This window comes from Streptopelia decaocto, assembly GCF_964273445.1.
Source record: "Streptopelia decaocto genome assembly, chromosome: 3".
Taxonomy (NCBI): domain Eukaryota; kingdom Metazoa; phylum Chordata; class Aves; order Columbiformes; family Columbidae; genus Streptopelia; species Streptopelia decaocto.
Window position 1 is genome coordinate 62610180 of NC_138656.1, and position 17757 is coordinate 62627936.

Below are 17757 nucleotides of genomic sequence, written 5' to 3' on the forward strand. Positions count from 1 at the left end.
ACCATAGCTTGTATTGACATACAAACACTTCTATATATATGGATATCTAAGGGTGTTTCATTTTTTTGTGGAGGGGTTCTAGAAAACATGACCTCCATTCCCTTAAATGCATACTCTTAAAACTAGAAATATTTCTTTTTTTTTTTCACCCTATTTGCCTTCCTAAACCTGTCCTAAGCATCTGTATTATGTTATCCAACACACTGGCTGCTAACAATACAATCAATATAAAAGTTTATTTAGGGGCCATGGCTATTTTCAGTCCTCAAAATGCAAAGCTTATTTTAACAGGGATTTGAACTCTCTCACTGTGGAAAATGTCTTAGAATCATTTAAAAAAAAAAAAGGAAAAAATGAAGCATACTGGAATTACATTTTTTTTTAGTATGAAAACAGGAAATTTGCTTTAATAAACATTTTTCTGCATGTCAGCATAAAATACATTTTTCCAGTTTCATAACTTGATTGTAAAATTTTACAGGGCAGGAACTTGGCATGCCAGGCACTGACCTAAATGCCTATTATTTCATCGCTTTTAGAAAAGAATATCTGACCGCGTACGCATTGGTGGTTTTGAAGAGTATTGACATACAAACTCTACGGCTGTGCTTTAAGCAGTAAAACTTATCTTACAGACACTAACCTGAGTCAGGCTGCAGCAAAGATGAACAGATTCCTGACATTTACTGAGCTGGGGGACTACTTAGAGATAATAAACTTCCGATCAGATAAGCAAAACAGCTAGGTTGATTTGTACATGAATATTTTTCCCCTTGTGGATTTATATTTTTATGTAACTGCTTTGTGCCTAAATAATCCTTCAGCAATATAGAATATTAGGTGACCATTACACATTGGGTTTAAAAAAAAAAAAAAAAAAATCACTCTTATCAGTCTGTAAATTTTTGAAAAGTGTAGTTATTACTTTACTCATAGAAAGCATTCCCAGTTTATGCAACACCATATTACTTGTACAGGTCTCAGTGAAAATATTTTAAATACTTTTAAGTACTATGAAATTCTCCCCAATTGTTACTGAATTAGGAGAAAAACTTCTGCAAGTCAGTGATTTCCAAATTTGTTTTCACTCTCTCATATAATATTACATGATCCAGACTTTTTTGGAATTGGAGGAAGCAGAGCTACCAGTGGCTGAAAGTTCAGCTATTTGTATAGTGTTTTATTGCCATAAAAGATGGTATCATAATTTACAACTGGTCACCTACATGAAGCAGTTATTGTGGATTTAGGATTTTTGTGAGTGAGCCTTTAATGCCAAGGCATGACAAAATTAAGAATGTGTGTAGGATCATTATATACAACAGCACACTTCATCTGCTCGATTTGTTAAGAAGACTCTCAAACTTGCTGACCAATGCCTGAAAAAAATATCCTGTATATTCACTTAACTGTCTAATATTAACTATCTAAACCTATTTAGAAAATTGCCATTTCCTCTATTTTCCTTCAGGCTACATAAATCAAGCCACAACCCTGCTCATCCAACACCCAGTATCTGGTTCAATGGCATAACAAATTAAAACTCCTACTGAGGCTCCACATCGCAAACACACCACCTCTAAAGATGACTGATAAATGCATGTATTTTTGGAGTTCCTTTACTTCGCTGGATGAGACCTTCATGAAGCCTCCAGAAAAGGTAGCATATCTTACGGACCATATTTGCACCAGTTTCAGCCACATGGATACAGGAGGGGCACTGGCTTGCAGCTGGGTTCTCCAGCTTCTGTAGCACAAACAATGAACAGAATCGAAGAAGTAAATTCTAAATCAGGAACATTAGTCAGAAAATACTGGGGATTACGTTTATTTGTCAGAGAAAGTGTAATGAATACCATGTGTTTTAATACTAAATATATTTTTCTTCATGTGGGATTAGTGCTCACCCTCCATAAAATACTTTTTGTATTAAATAATACTGGAATATATACTTTTCTCCTGGCAAAGTAGGCAGACTAAACAATGTTCTCCAAAGCAATGGTTGGAGCCTGCAAAAGCGCTTGTGCAGCATGGGGATTTGTTACTGACAAGCCCTGATCCCCTGACATTTGTGATACTGCAAAAGGTGTATGGAGGGCAGGTATAACCAACTCCCCTTCAGGAGTTGGGGCCATAATTCCATCAAAACAGGAGCTGTGCAAGTATGTGCTGCTACTGCTGGTAGCATCCAGATGCTCAGGTTTATTATCTAAGGTTAAATGTACAAGAGACAGAAAAGCAGTTCCGGACAGCATGACGCAGGTGGTTCCAAAACAAAACAAGCTAAACTGTTCAAGATATTTTATTTTGAATCTCACATAGGATGTTCTTCCAATACTGTCCAGAAGTCTGTACTTAGCACCTTCACAATGACTTACTAGCATTTCTTCAAAGCGCTTGGTTAGCTTTCTACTTCACATAGAAGCATAGGAATTTAGGCTTGGAAAGGGCTACCAATCCATGCAAAAACACTAAACTGGTGTTTTAGTCCAGAAAAAAGAAATCCATTCTGCTTCTTCTGCCAAGCAAAAGCCACAAAACATGCACCATCAAGCAAACCATCCTGCATTATCCCTGTTTCACAACAAGGAAAACCTGCAAGTGACATTAAATATGATCAGCGAAGGAAACATCAGGGTCAGCCCTGGAACTCCTAACGCCCAAGCCTTTAACTCCCAGTCCCATGTTTAACACTGTCTAACCACCTCTGTTAAGGGGACAGGTAACAGGTATTATTAGGGTGATGGCTATGTAAAGAGTAACCCAAAGTCTACTCTGAAATCATCTGAAATCCTGAAATAACTCATCAATAAATCTTTTACAGCAAAACAAAAATACCATCTATCAAGAAAGTGTGAATAAACCAGGTCTTTTTAGTCTACAAAGCAGATGTCAGAGAAGCATATGTCAAGTGTTCCAGTATGAAGGACTAGCAATCACTTCTCAGCCAACCTGAATAAAAAACAAAATAACCTTCAGAAAATATTAAGGTGAACCAGAAACTTTGGATGGAATTTAGTTCTCAGGAAATTTTTGAAAATAAAGACTCTCAATAATCTTTAAAAAGCATAAGGTAGGGTAAGTATACAGTAAACTGAGTCAGTCAGTTCCCCAATGCTGACCCCTGTAGAGGTTCTAAGGTCACTTCTAAGAAATTAAACATAACATGAAAAACCCTAACTTGATATCTAAGCATTTTGATCAGAAAATTAAGATCTCAACCCACTTCCTTCTGGTGAAAATATTTAGGCAGTTGGTTCTGTCCCAGGGAAAAAACCCTTGGCTTGAAGAGTTGCCACTCCCTACTATTAGTGTTCATTGCCATGTAAAATGATCAGGTGACTTATTTAAAGAAATAATATCCCTGAACTTATATTGAGGTATCTTTCCATTGTTGCAAAATAAATACTGCCTAATAAACTTGTTCCTGGACTCCAGTTCTCCTTGTTTTAACCCCCTTTTCCTAAGGAAACTGATAGCAATTAAGAGGAAATGCTTAACAAAGATACATTCCCCATCCCCTACACCACCCTCTGCAAATAAGTTAAAATGCATTAAATATAATAGAATACTCTGTGAAGTTGAACAGTTAAGTGTGCTGGACTCTTATTTCCCAGATTATCTGCAGGTTTCAAATATGTAAAATTCAAATTCAAAGACAATAACTTGGCTAAACATATCAATTCATAATGTGGTCACAATTCTTAAGTCTCACACAACTACAGATTCAGTGTTCATCTCCCCATATATGTATTAATAGCTTATAAAAAAGCCCACAAAACACAAACCTTGCTATAAGGAATTTCCCTGCTTCTGTCAAAAATAAAAAGCATACTAACTTCCAATCCATGAAAAGATAACTTGCCTCCATTTAGTGTGAATCTGAAACTGGTGCTCTTGTACTATTCTAGCCTAACTAAACAAATGTTAACTTACTGCAAACATCTCGTAAGTTGTGAATGCTCACAGAACATTTTTCTTTACCCAACATATCCTATTTCTCATACATCTTCCTCTGAAGCACTGTAAGTAAATATGAGCTGAACTAGAAAATTACCTCCTCACACTGCTGTAGATTGTCTTAGCCTTATGGACAGACGCTCTTCCACTTGTAGGCCATACAACTTCACAACTATGACGTTGTTCCTAAAACACAATCCCACTGAGGCAAGAAATACTCTATCATTGTTACAGCTGGACAGGAAATCCAGTGATATTGGAATGCAGCTTATTACTTTGAATTAGCTTTCTCCATAAAGAAATATTGAGGGAAGTGCAAAGGGGAACAAATTCAGATATTCAACATACAAGGTGAACAGACTTCCACATCCTTAGAGTATGGAGCTAACGTAAAAGCCAGACAATATCAACAGAATTTTATTAAAGCAACAGCTTACCACCTTTATTTTTACTCTTCCTTTTCAGCAATAGCCCTTTTCCTTTAACTTCAGGATCATAATCTCAGAATTACGCTTCACCTGGGCAAACATTTCTTCCTTCACTGATTCCATTCCTATTCTTCCTTCCTATTCCTCCTTCCCACCCCCCCCCACCCCCAATAGCAAACCAGGAAATAGTCCCCTCTGAAACTTCGGTATGTTAGTGTTAGCACTTCATATCACAAAATAGACAGCATAGTGTGATACCATGCTCTACTCCATTCTCCTGGGTCATTGTGTTAAAAAAAAAAAAAAGTCAAATCTGTATTTTAACCCAAAACCCAATCATCTGGAAAAGCTCAGTTTGCTTGCAGAGGCTTAGAAAAGACTTCCTCAAATTTGACAATGCAAGTCTATGGATTTCATCTTTTTAAAAAGAAACCTTCACCCACTACCCTAGAAGAGCTTACTTGATCGCGTGTTTCTTACCCTGCATTCACACATGTAAGGAATTAAGATGGCTTTACTACTAGGAGGTAAAAAAATGCTATAGTACAGAAGCATGTTCAGTGAAGAAATAATTTTCATCCTCAGCAACACACAGATCATGGAACCCAGGTACTGAGCTCCAGTTTTGGATGCCAATTCCCTTTGTGAATATAACTGATAAAACAGCCAGCCAAGGAAAAACAAATCATAAATCCTATTAGACTGCAAACACTACCACCATTTCAGGCAATCCTTTCTCTAAAATGTAGCTGAAAACAATATAAAAATACAAACCACAAATACCATAGTGTATTTTATCCAAAATTCTTGGAAGATGAAGCTTCTTCGGACGAAAGATGAAGTGTCCTTTGGTGTGCTTCCATATGCAAGAGAGTAAACTACTCAACATTACTAACTAAACTGACAATTTTTCAACAGTCAATGTCTTTCAACTCCATTTAAAAAAGAATATTCTTACAAGGATACATTTCTTGGTTTTAACCAGAGTTTGAACAGGTGACTCCTTCATTAAGTACACCTGAAGATTACTTCAGGAGCCTCTGAAAAAATCCAGGTCACCCAGACCCAGCTACTAGAAAGCTAACAGGGCCAAAACCAAGAGACACTTCAAGAGGTTTCATGAGAGTTGTAAGGCAAGTGCATCTGAGCCCAGCATCTGGAGAAGATACCTGCCTCTACACTACATGAATGACTGCAGATATAAAAAAAAAAAAAAAAAAAGGGTAACAAACCATCAAACCATAATGAAAATTCAAACTCAAGAGCCCAAGAACTAAACTGATAATACATTCCCATCTCCTCAATCTACAGGTGCCCAACCCTATATACTCACATTTACATCCTACTTATAAGCATAACGGAGCAATTCCTTATGACTCTTTAGAGCTGCTCCACAGAAAATGTAAGACATATAAAACAACTTGCAGAAGGTAAACTTGAATTCCAGTCCCAATCCCACCTTATTGTCAAAAAGCAAAAAAAAAAAACCTGTCAAAAACACAAGTATCATACATCATTCAACTGCTAGGCAAACCAAGACACTGGGGAAGTCACAGTTCAACACTGCCTTGTCTGAGTGGTGAGAACTCTACTTGGCTACCTTGACTACTTAGAACTCCTACAGAATTAGAAGTACAAAATGACACTTAAAAGAAGCTAAATTCTACCCACAGTTTGCTTCAGAACTGAGTAAGGGGAGGGAAAAACCCCAACAAAACACCTTGTGTCAAATAATTTCTCTGAATAAATTAAGATAGCATTTTAGAAATAAGTTCTCTGAATAAATTAAGATAGCATTTTAGAAATTCCTGCAACATCTCAGAAGAATTGGGTAACGGTTAAGGCCATTCTCCTCATTTGCTTCAGTAGAGCGAGCCAAATTTTCATCACAGATGCAGCAGTACTTCAGACTTTCCCTAACAAGTTACTCAGAATCTCTGCAGAAGTACAGGCCTAAGCACTGTCAAACCAACCACCAGCACTTGCAACTGAGAGGCTGTGCTAAATTCCACAAGTTGGTAACCTCTGGGGCAGGAACATGCAATAGAAGCAGCCTACAATACAAATGGCAAATTGCTGTTATCTTTTTAGCCAGCTGACAGAGATAACATACCAGCAAACTACACCAAAATCTGCATAGTTCTTTTGTCTTCTGACATTATCCATTGCAGTTCAAATAACTATTCTGCAGATACCCACCCATTAATCACACACACACTAGTCAAGTTCAAAATTTATTTTTCATTCATTTCTTGCACTTGAAGTACTCCTCGATGACATCTTTGGCCTGAGATTCCTTGCCATAGTCCTGTAACATAAGATAACCCCATTAGGAACATACAGACTCTTCCACAATTTTACAACCTATTTTTAAAAGGACAACTGAAATCCTGACACCTTTTCTCAAGCCATTCCTAAATACTCCAAAAATTCCACACAGGTAGCCTCAAGCAATCTGCCAGTTGCTTTCCTTTCATTTTCTAATAAAAGACTATTTCATTCAAGTGTAACACCTATTGGTATGGATCCAAACCAATTCTTCATTTCTGCTTGGATCCAAGCAAAGTATATGAAACAGCAGCAGAAGTATGAACACACAGGCAGAAGGCATTAGGCTTTACCGTGAAGATGTAGCCATCTCTTGGGACCTCAAAGACAACAAAGTCTTCAAGGCTCGTACGGTGGCTTTACTTTACCAGTGTCATTTCAAAATGTGCTCTGCAAAACATTTTCAAATTGAGCAGATACATTGAACTGGCATTTTTTTTCTGAAGCAAAACTTCATCTCTTCTTGTCAAAATATCTTTCTTTTAATGCTTACTGGCAAGTGGGCATAGATCGTTTAAGGACACAACCATTAACTTACAAAATTAATATCAGTATTTTAAATAAACATGGAAGGAAATACATAACAGAGAAGCAGTTAATTTTTCACTAGCAACAATGGAAAGCAACTGTTTAAAAAAAAAGCTAAGAGCTCTATTTAGTAGTCCCTCATCTAAAGCAACCTTATCTTTATTGCTTATTTTCAAAAGTCAAGAAAAAAGCTACAATATGATTAGCATCATCTTACTTTGACAACCACACAGCTGCAGCCCACCACTTTGCGAGGCTTTCCTTCTCTGTCAATCTTGCAGAGACCTACCCATTCGCCCAGTTTCTTGTTGTCATCAACCTGTGTAAAACATCGCATCACATTAGAACTAGCAATTTCTGACATAACTGGGTTCAGCAAAAAAGCTGCTGTACTCTCAGAAGCATTGGGTAACGGATGGCTGCTTTCCTCACAGGTATCAGTAGAGGGAGCCAAAGTATCATCATTGTACAGCTTGTAACTACTTTATCTTGAAAGAAAAGCAACATTAAGACCCCTTCTATGCTACACAACCGCTTGCAGCATTAATTCTATTTCTTGTTATACACAACACAAAAATTCATTTGAACTCTCTTAAAGACCTGATACACATCCATTTACATCCACAGTTTTTGTACTGCTTTTATAACAACCACAAAGAACTAAAACAATTTCTGCTGCTAAGCAAAATTTTGCTTATAAGAGCCATATGCAGAATGACAGCACAGATTTTCAAAGCTTCAGCTCTCTATATGCTGAAAGAAGCAGCTTATATTGTAAGTGGGACAACTGTTTCAAACCTGTGTCTGAAGTTCTGACACTCACCTTTATTAAGTTGATCTGATGTTCTGCACAAAGTGCTTCAACTAACTTTACATACGTGGGTTCATCACAATTTGAAGCCAGAACACAAAGATGGGCTTGGCGTCTAAAAAAAATGACAACTGACAAATGTAACTTCAGATGCTGTTCAAACTTTAATAACCAAAACCACAAAGAACAAAACTAAGTACATGCATTTCTAGACAACCACTTCCCAAGTTTAACTTTTGGGTTTGAGACAACACATGGTTCTGAAATACTAAATATACTTTTTAGGTTATCTACTACTTTTTATGTTTTTCCTATATGTAACAGACTACTCATACATTGCTAGCTTTATTAACAGATTCCATTCCAGTTTTCAAAGCTTTTAAAAATCCCACTAAAAAATTCCCAGTCTTTGGAAAAAGGTGTAATGACTAGATCAACAATAGGTCCCATAAAGAACTAGTGTCATTATTAGAAAGTGAGCAAGTTACAAGTTGCTTTTTCTTGCTTACCTCAGCATACAGTAATTTAACATTAGAACTGTAATTATTAAAAGTTTCAATTTCCAAGTCAAGTTGTTGTAAGCTCTTCAAAACAATCTTTTCTACTTACGTTCAAAGAAGCTGTTATGACAGGGCCCCAATTCTAATTAGGCTCTTTGTATACTGTGGTACAATGTTAAGAATACCAAAGGGATACCTGACAACAAAGAGAGCTGTATAGGTCTTCTATGCTTAGCCTAATGTAATTTAACCACTGCAAACAAAGTCAGTTTTATCTGCGGGCTTCTTCATCATGAGTTTCACCAGAATGTTTCAGAAACATTTCCAGGCAAAAGCCATCACACACAAAGGTATATAAACCTTGTACATATATCATCCTCTTAACACACAGCATATGAAGGTGTAGCTCAACTCAAAATAACTCTTAAAAACTACTTGTCAGTCACCTCAGTTGTATTCCTTTTCCATTATTTGGTACCTTGTCTTAGGAGTTTTTTTGCGTACAGGTTTGTCAGACTGCTATTCTCACTCATAAGAAGAGTGAAGGGGTATCCGACAAATTGCTGAGTCATCACTCAAACACTGCAGCATTACACTTGAGCACAGTCTTAGAAGCATGTGCATAAAAACAGACATACACAGGTGTGTATTCATGTGTATATATACACATATATATAGCACGTCAGCCTGGAAAGAAGCCCATAACTAATTACTATGGTTGGCACATATATGACATGCTTAAAATGGTTTAGATATTGTACCAAAGCAAGTATTTACAGCTGCAACACAAACCCCAGAAGCTAGCAAAAAACTGAAGGCAAGCTATGAATTTCAGTTTTTCTTCATAAAACTTGAACCAACTCTTCCAGGTTAAGTCTGACACACAAACTAACCACCCCAATTAAAAACTCAGAAAGTTTTGAGAAGAGTTTATCACTTCCTAAAACACAAGGATTTTGAGCCCTATACTTCCACATACCAAAAGCACCATTCAATTTTCTTCACAAAACCACCCTACATGAAAATTCAATAGCACTGAGGCCACAAAAAGACAGAACCTAATACACTAGATGTTGTTATTCTTGAGTCGCTGAATTTAACATCTGTATTTTAAGATCATAGTTAAAGACTCCAAAACAGACAGCAAAAGACAAAACTCATTAGCGGAAAAACATGTTCTTGCAAAATCTTTCTAATAAACCTCTGGACAAAGTTAGCACTGTGTGTGTTCAACATAGCTCACCCAGTTTTGCAATTCACTATAGACAAAAAGGGAAAACAACACTTACTTGTCCAGGGCTTTGGCTGCTTCACGAATACCACGAGCTAAGCCATCATGGATAAGTGCAGTCTTCAGCACTTCTTGCAGGGCAGTGTTAACATCCATTACACCTCCAGCAGTAATGCTAAAGAGAAGACAGAAATTGCTCTTACAACTATTAGCAAGAGCTTCCCATTCACCTACAAGCATGCAGTCATTAAAAAATCCATTGGAAAAAGCAGCTAAAGAACAAAGTGAAAGGAAAATGCGTAAAAAGACGAACTTAAAAGAAACTAAGAGATTAGGTCCTCCAGGCAAGCCGGCCAGCTGTGCTCTCTCCGCGCTGCCCCCCCGATAGGGGAAGCCCTGCACACAGCCACCCCACAGCCATGCCCCACGCCGAGCACGGAGCCTCTCCCCAGCAGTTAGCAGGCGGCAGCCCCATGGCGGGGCCCGCGCGGCAGTAGCTGCAAGGCCCGACACGGAGCAGCGCGGCCCGCCGAGACGCGGCCCCTCCGCCCGCCACCCCCAACGGCCCCGGCCCCGCTCACCCTTCCTCGGCCATGGCGCTCTCGGTGGGTGATGTCCCCGCCCGGGTTCCTGCTGCAAATACAGACACAGGCCGCCCCGGTGAGTGGCGCCGGCCGCACCGGGACCCCGGCCTGGCCCCCTCCCGCCGCGATGCCCCGCCGACGGCGGGGATTCAGCACGATAGGCCCCAGCGCCATACCGATACTCACCCCGGCTACACCGCCGGCCGCACGCGAAAGAGAGGGCGGGCCTTCCGCCTCACGGTTTTATAGGATACGAGGACCCCAGCCCGCCTGAGCGCGGGGCTGTCCGCCGCGCTGCCTGATCCTTCTCCTCGACCGCCGAGCGCCAGGCCCCACGTAGCTATGGAGACGGCGGCGGGGCCGCGGAGTCTCCTCAACCCCGGGTGCCGGAGCCTGCCCGGCCCGGCCACAGCGAGCGCGGCCTCCTTGGGAGGAAATACGACTTCACCAGCCGGCCAGGGGGCCCAGGGGCCACCTGGGGTGGGTCTCATCGTCATCTCCAGGGCAGCAAGTGCACCTGTTGCTGCTAAAGCGGCTTTAGATGGCACCGTTGCTCAATGTCTGGCAACCTAGAGGGAGCAAACATTGCTGAAATCCCTTGCCGTCAGTCAGGGGGCTTTACAGCACTTGACTGTAACTGAGAAATCTAAAAAGTGCAACCTCACATTCCCATCCCTGTCAGGTGCTCCCGTAGGCTACGTGTGTGTGGGCAATGCCAGGTGGCTCAGCTGTTGTGTGCATGTGCGGCACGGCCACCACACAGAATGTTTGGGATTGGAAGGGACGCCAAGAGATCATCCAGCTGGAGCAGGAACACCTAGATGAGGTTACACAGGAAGGTATCCGGGTGGGTTTTGAATGCCTGCAGAGAAGGAGACTCCACAACCCCCCTGGGCAGCCTGTTCCAGTGTCTGCCCCCCTTACCGTGAAGAAGTTTCTTCTCATATTTAAGTGGAACCTCCTGTGTTCCAGTTTCCACCCATTGCCCCTTGTCTTATCATTGGTTGTCACTGAGAAGAGCCTGGCTCCATCATCATGACACTCACCCTTTACATATTTACAAACATTAATGAGGGCTGCAGCACAGCCACATTTCAAATGTGTTACCTGCTCACATGCTGGCAGTCTGACATGGACTTTTGTCCATCCCATCTGTTTCAGACTTGACAAATTGACTGTTGGGTGGTCCACATATATCTTTGCAAAAAAGCACATAGTGACAAAACATAACAAAAATAAGTAGCAGATATTGATAGCCATGGTTTGTGGCTAATGCAATGGAACACATTTGTCACCAACGTTGTCAGACACCTTTTCTACAATGTGTCCTCCTTTGATCTGCCTGGTATGGTCAAGGGGCAGGCTTAATTAAGGTGGTGAGGAGGCACTGACCACACAGTGACCCACCATGGCTGAGGAGGGCAGGAGAAGGCAGAGAGGGAAAGTGGAAACCACTCCTTTAACTCAGAACTGCCCCACAGCCAGCACAACCTTTCTGAGTCAGGGAAAGGCCGAGCCTGGTAGGGGAAATGGCTGGAGGGCTGCGGCTGCAGCACTCCCAGGCTCCAGCTGTCTTTCTCCTTGCTGATGCAGTTCTGAGGCAGTCAGGTACATAGCCTTTACATCTAGATATCTAGAGGGAGCAGAAGCTAACCACAGCCCTCTGAAAAAGTCACAGAGACAGAAGTGTTGTGTGGGGGCACTCCTCTGCCTGCACTCTGATCTACCAAGGGCAAAGCCAATAGGGACAGCACTGCCTGTTACTCATGCCGACAGCTCCAAGGTGAATACGGTCACCTCCAGCTATTGCATGAAACCATGAACTTGTCCACTGCAGCCCTGAGACAGAGACTCTCGATTAGCAGCACCTGTGGGACATTTGCTCCTGACTTCTCCCATCCTTCTGCCAGAATTGGATTCAGAAGTGTGAAAATATAATTTCCTTCATGTTGCTCAGATTCCATAAAACATGCAAACACAAATAAATTATAATGCCCAATTTCTTTCCCTCCCCCCAGGGAGAATGTTCTTCCTTATTGTGTAAGCCAACACAGACATAGCCAGAGGCCACGAATGCAATTGCAAAGAGCAAATTTATTTTAGTTACCTCACTAGCAAGGGGGTCTCCAAAGAAGCACCTAAGCTCCCAGGCAGAGGTGACACAAGCAGGGATGCAGGCGCTGCAGAATTCAGCTCTGGTAGAAGATCACTGGGCCTGCTGTATTCGCCTGTATTTCAAGGCTTCAAGCAGGTGCAGCCTTGCACTCTTTCTCACAAAGAAGCAGGAATCTCAAACATAATGATAAGGTGCGTTAGAGTTTCTCACAGGCCTATGTTATCTAACATAGAGGTTCTACTTGCCGAGCACACAAGGTCAGTAAAACAATTTGTGTGATGTATGTGTTTTTTCTACACCTCAGGTGTGGTCACTTGAGTGTATTTACAATGATCCTCCTCCCCATTCTTCTGCTATATTCCCATATGCTTATATCCATTTATCACTTAACCTTTTCATACCCCTTAAAAAGCCCCAAAGATGCCCAGTCTATAGAGGAGTTCTTGTACTGGATGGAACAATAAACCATTATCTCTATCAGGGCCATCAAAGGATAACAAGAAGTACTTAGCCAGACATAATACATACCAATATCACTGAATAAGTGCAATATATATTGTGTCCAGGAGGTGGAAATATGCACATCTGAAAGATTTGTATTACAGCAGAAATGATAATCACAGTCAAATTATAATCTAACATTCTAGAAGTAGAATATGCAAGAATAGTTTTCCTAGCACAATTGCAAGAAAACAACCCTGTGCTAAGATAAAAGTTATTTATATGTAGAGGACAGGTTTGCATTAGCACTGAACTCTATATTGAAATGTTGATATAGCAGAGTAGTCATATGTATTTGTGTGTAATAATTAATGGAAGTGTGTGATCCTGTTTGACAATTCACTCCACTGCACAGTGTGTTAATGTGAGCTCAGCGTTCATGTGGGTGCTCTGCACACTGTTGGTACTACTCCACCTATGACACCTTTCTGTCTAGGTTTCTACAAAGAGTAGTGAGTTTCTTAACCTCTGTATTTTCTGTTGGAGTTATGATGACCATTTAGCATCCTGCAATTTAAATGCTGGTATACAGTCATGGGGTATGATATGTTTAAGCCAAGGACTGCAGTCCTGTGCTAAGACAGCACTTCTGGTCCACTCGAGAGTGGGTGATCGGGGTAACAAACGGAGTGCTAGAAAACGAGCTGGCAGATGCAGTGCCAGAGCCTGCCTGGGCTCCAGAGGGCTGACATGGTGTCAGTGTAAATGGCGGCCTGGTGTTTCACTGAGCAGCCAGCCCTATCAAAGGAACTCCATCCTCTCAAGATTTGCTGATATTATAAACAACATCACATGCTGTCTATAAACTTGGATTTGAGGAGAGAAAGAGTAACCATAAGCTGCTGTCACATGATGATCAAGAATTTGGATTCTCACCAGCCAGCTGTTCTGGGCAATCCATTCAGACTCACCATCTTAGAAATGTAGAATCATAGAATTGTTTTGCTTGGAAAAGGCCTTTAAGATCATCTAGTCCAACTGTTCATCTAACACTGGCAAGCCCACCTCTAAACCGTGTCCGTAAGAACCTCACCTACGCATCTTTTAAACACCTTCAGGGACGGTGACTCAACAACTTCCCTGGGTGGCCTGTTCAGTGCCCGGTTGTTCAGTGCCTGAAAACCTCGCTGCATATATTTAAAAATACTTTGGTTATAGCTACCACCCTCTGTGCTCTCCATTCAGTTCCTTGACTCCCATTTCTAGCACGGCAGCCTTCCACTTTTTTCTCCTCTATGATCAAAGTGGCAATTGAAGTTGGGGACTTTTTCAGAAGAGCAGTAGTACTGCAGTGAAGATACGATGGTTCACTATGTCACAGCCATCCTTTTCCTGCTCCTTTTTGCTTTCTCTATTTCTGTCCTCATCTCTTGCTGTGGTAACCTTTATCTTCACCCTGTACTCACCCTGGCAACCATGATCTATCTTTTCTTCAAAATGCCAGACTCAATGACAGCTTAAGCGCTGTGTTGTAAACTTTGGAGACTCAGGAACTGAATAATGAGTAGTTCAGAGAGTGACACAGTATGGTGAGGCAGCCAGGTAGGCAGGTGAAAGTGTCAGTGTCAGTATTACAAACTGCCAAGAAAGGTCCATGACACTGCCAAACTCCGAGCAATCTGTTCTGAATTTCAGTTCTGAACAATCCTTGCAAAACTTATTTCCCTCTGGCATCTGTTTCTAGAAATACAAAGCTCAGGCATGTGCTGATTGCTAATGTCACAAGATAGAATTATCTCATTTTCATTCCAAAACAGACATGATTTCTCAGCCCTGTGGAACATGGAGTTGGAAGCCTTCTTGCAAATAACACCAACGCACATTTCACCCTACTCTCCCCAAACAATTATCTTATTAATTTCCTGGTCACACACTCCGGACAATATGTTCTGTATCATAAATATTTTTTGTGGAGGGCATGCTATTTTTACCCATTTTCTCACCCTATATCCACAGAAGTCCTGCTCATCAGCCCAGAGGGGCGAGATGTGTATTTCCAAGCATGGTAACGGTTCAGAACAGCCAATCATGTGCTGCTACTCAGGAATGCAAGGGGTGTCTGCGTTGAGTTTCAAGTGCCTGGAGGAAGTATGGTGAGACCATTCTGGGGTCTCAGAGAAAGGCCAAGCTATAGCATTTTGGTACAAATTTGGAAAGAAGAAAGACCTTGATGTCATGATAACTGAACAAAAGTTTGCTGGCTTCATTGCCTTCTACAGATTCTGCACTAGACTCTCAAAGGATGTGGTTATCATGTGGTTACATTAGAGTCATTTTAAACTCTTTTCATATACCTGTGTGCAGCCACTGTGACTTCTGGCAAAAGAAATAGTAATATGATGCAAATAAGCAGTGGCTAAGTAATTTCTGGATTGTAATGCAAAAGCACTTCTAAGATCTCTACAAATATACAGAACAATAATAAGGACTACATATTCCCACATATGCTGAGCATTTCAGTATGTCCTGAAGGAAGCTGTTAATAAATAAATTGTTCTTAATATATTTTTTTCTTGTGGACATAAGCAATGGATGTAGATTCTGTTTGCAGTATTTATAGATGCCTAGTGTTCCAAGACTTGAATTCTACATATGATTTGGGATCTGAAAGGAAAGGTATTTTTTTAAAAGTTGCTGCAGACGTCACATAAGTAAGAAAGGCTTGTATGCTTTTAAAAAAAATATTTTTGTTAGATTGAAAAACTATCATGACAGGCTGGTAACAAGTGCCAGTACAAATGTCAGCAAATATTTATAGCTATTTTTACAGCTTCCTTCTTGAAAAGATACGAAGAATTAACAAACGTATTCCATCAGCCAGTTTCTTCTTACAGTGAGCAGTGCATAAGTAAACTGTATGCACACATAGGGAGTTCATAGCCCTGTTTTATTATTGCAGCCACAGCTCATGCTAACCACAGTGCATTGCTGCTACTTCACACTCTGCTACTTCACACTCTGTGCCTTCTATTGCACACATTGGCTTTGTGGAAATCTGACTTGATAGGCTTTGTTGGATTAGACATTGCTGGCATGTAATTATTAATGAGAGGAAGACTGGGGTTTGAAAGTAGTTGGAAACTGTTGAGTGAGAGTCTAGATTGAAAAGAGCAAGTAGAGTGAAAACCATTTCAGCTCCTGAACATAATTGTCTATCTCTAGACACAAAATGAAAGCTTTTTTTTCTCTCCATCATTTTTAATCTCTCTCTACAAGTTTATCTTGTTTGCTCCATTCACATGTCATGCTTTGCTTATACCACCTTTTTCTTATTATCCTTTTGCCAAACTCAGGATGACTTGCAAGTGCTCTTCCCCCTTTTTTTTTTTTTTGGCGGGGGGGGGGGTGGGGGGGTGGTAAGGCTGTTCAAGATGCAGTATCAACAAAAAGGATTTACATTTCTCTCTTTTTTTCTGGAGGCAGGCAGGAAAAGATCAAGGTAGTTTTTAGAGATTTTTTAACTTCACAGCCACAGTAGGTGCCACACACAAGATATTGTCAAAATAGGTTTCGGCAAAGGAATGTGTGGTTGTTGCTCTTTGTGGCTGCTAAATACTTTTAAGGTTTCCTAATTTTATGATAAGGAAGTAATTCTGCTTTTTTCTGTCACATGGAGTGTGGGATTCTAAAATTTGGTACATGGCAACACTTGCTCTGAAATGTCCTTATTATGCGTCTTAATAGTATAGCTAGTAAATTGATGGAATACTGATGGCCTAGTTAAAATAGTGCTCCCAAGAAGTAATTACAAATTTTCTCTTCGTGTTCTGTCTTTTATCACATTTTGGTGAAGTCCCCAGCTCCTTCATCACTTTCTTCCTTTCATGACAGGAACTTGTGCCAAAGGCACAAGTGATATCACCTCTTCCTCATAGCCAGCTTGTATTTACTCCTGGGCAGCTTGTAGCTATTAATTCTTGGGACAACTTTGTCATTCAGCTCTTCTGTTACTGTTTTATGGTTCCTGTAACTTGCTGGAGGCTGTGAGGATCACCAGTGATCTTGTTTGTTCTACCAGTCCTAAGAAGCTATCCTGAATCTCCGTTTGGTATGGAAGAAAGAGGTGTTAAAGTTCTTTTTAAAATAAATGGATGCTTATGCTTACAAGGCAAATCAGCAGTCCTACAGTAACTCCCAGCAATGCCTGAAGAATCTTAGTCAAGTTGGTCCAAAGTGGTTAAGTTCTCAGGAAATGTAATTGGGTTAGTCAGCTGTAGCAATACAGAGTCCCTGAAGCTGATGACTCCTTTACCACACAAACTTTGTGGGATATACCCCTTGGGTCCCTGATGCCAGCTCTCAACAGTCCCTAGCAGTCACAGTAACATATTATTCATAAACTGAGCTAATGTTTTAATACACTTGGGATTTACACTTCCATCATGAAGCTTTTCTATAACATGTACAGTTCCACTTGTCGGAAACGTCTTTCTTATGTTGAGGTGAGGTACAGTTGTATTCAGCAAATACCACTTGTTCTTGTGACAGCTTTGTCCTCTTACCTGTTTGGTTTTCTTCACCTGTAACTCGTTGCAGCCACTGTACCAAGATGTGCCAGGTGTGCAGCGTACCCTGAGAGCCACCACGTTATCATCAGACTGCCCAAAGCCCGGCGCCTGCTGTCACCCTGTGTGCTCTCCCCGCCCGGGCTGGCAATCCCCGCTGGGCACAGCACCCCCAGCACTCCCGCTGCCTCCCGGCGGTGCCCGAGGCAGACGCGGCCGGCGGGGCGCCGAGCGCTGCGACCGCCCCCGCAGGCGGAGCATGCTC

The 17757-nt window shown here is 41.1% G+C and overlaps 1 protein-coding gene and 2 long non-coding RNA genes across 4 annotated transcripts; all 3 read right to left on the reverse strand.

Annotated features, from left to right (window-relative positions):
* Nucleotides 1–1352: 1352 nt before the first annotated feature.
* Nucleotides 1353–4521, reverse strand: LOC309438200. The gene is made up of 2 exons (XR_014183730.1): nt 4058–4521; nt 1353–2952 (listed from the first exon to the last, which is right to left on the reverse strand). It is a non-coding gene; the product is annotated as an uncharacterized lncRNA (long non-coding RNA).
* A 2088-nt stretch (nt 4522–6609) lies between these two features.
* Nucleotides 6610–10658, reverse strand: RPS12 (ribosomal protein S12). 2 transcript variants are annotated; one of them, XM_082049246.1, is made up of 6 exons: nt 10557–10658; nt 10368–10419; nt 9845–9961; nt 8068–8170; nt 7462–7563; nt 6610–6696 (listed from the first exon to the last, which is right to left on the reverse strand). In XM_082049246.1, exons 2-6 carry the CDS (start codon nt 10379–10381, stop codon nt 6634–6636), a joined length of 399 nt encoding a protein of 132 aa, XP_081905372.1. In that variant the 5' UTR covers nt 10382–10419; nt 10557–10658; the 3' UTR covers nt 6610–6633. The 2 variants fall into 2 exon arrangements, with proteins under 2 accessions (XP_081905372.1, XP_081905373.1); XM_082049247.1 differs by having other exon boundaries at nt 10368–10416; nt 10557–10638.
* On the reverse strand, nt 8201–9836 carry LOC309438201. Its single transcript, XR_014183731.1, has 2 exons — nt 9002–9836; nt 8201–8751 (listed from the first exon to the last, which is right to left on the reverse strand). It is a non-coding gene; the product is annotated as an uncharacterized lncRNA (long non-coding RNA).
* Nucleotides 10659–17757: the final 7099 nt, after the last annotated feature.

Excerpts from the sequence above, each read along its gene's own strand:
- RPS12 (XM_082049246.1), bottom strand. Across the intron at positions 8,171-9,844 it reads GCAGCCAAAGCCCTGGACAA|ACGCCAAGCCCATCTTTGTG; the intron begins GTAAGTGTTGTT and ends CATTTTTTTTAG. Across the intron at positions 6,697-7,461 it reads GCAGCTGTGTGGTTGTCAAA|GACTATGGCAAGGAATCTCA; the intron begins GTAAGATGATGC and ends CTTATGTTACAG.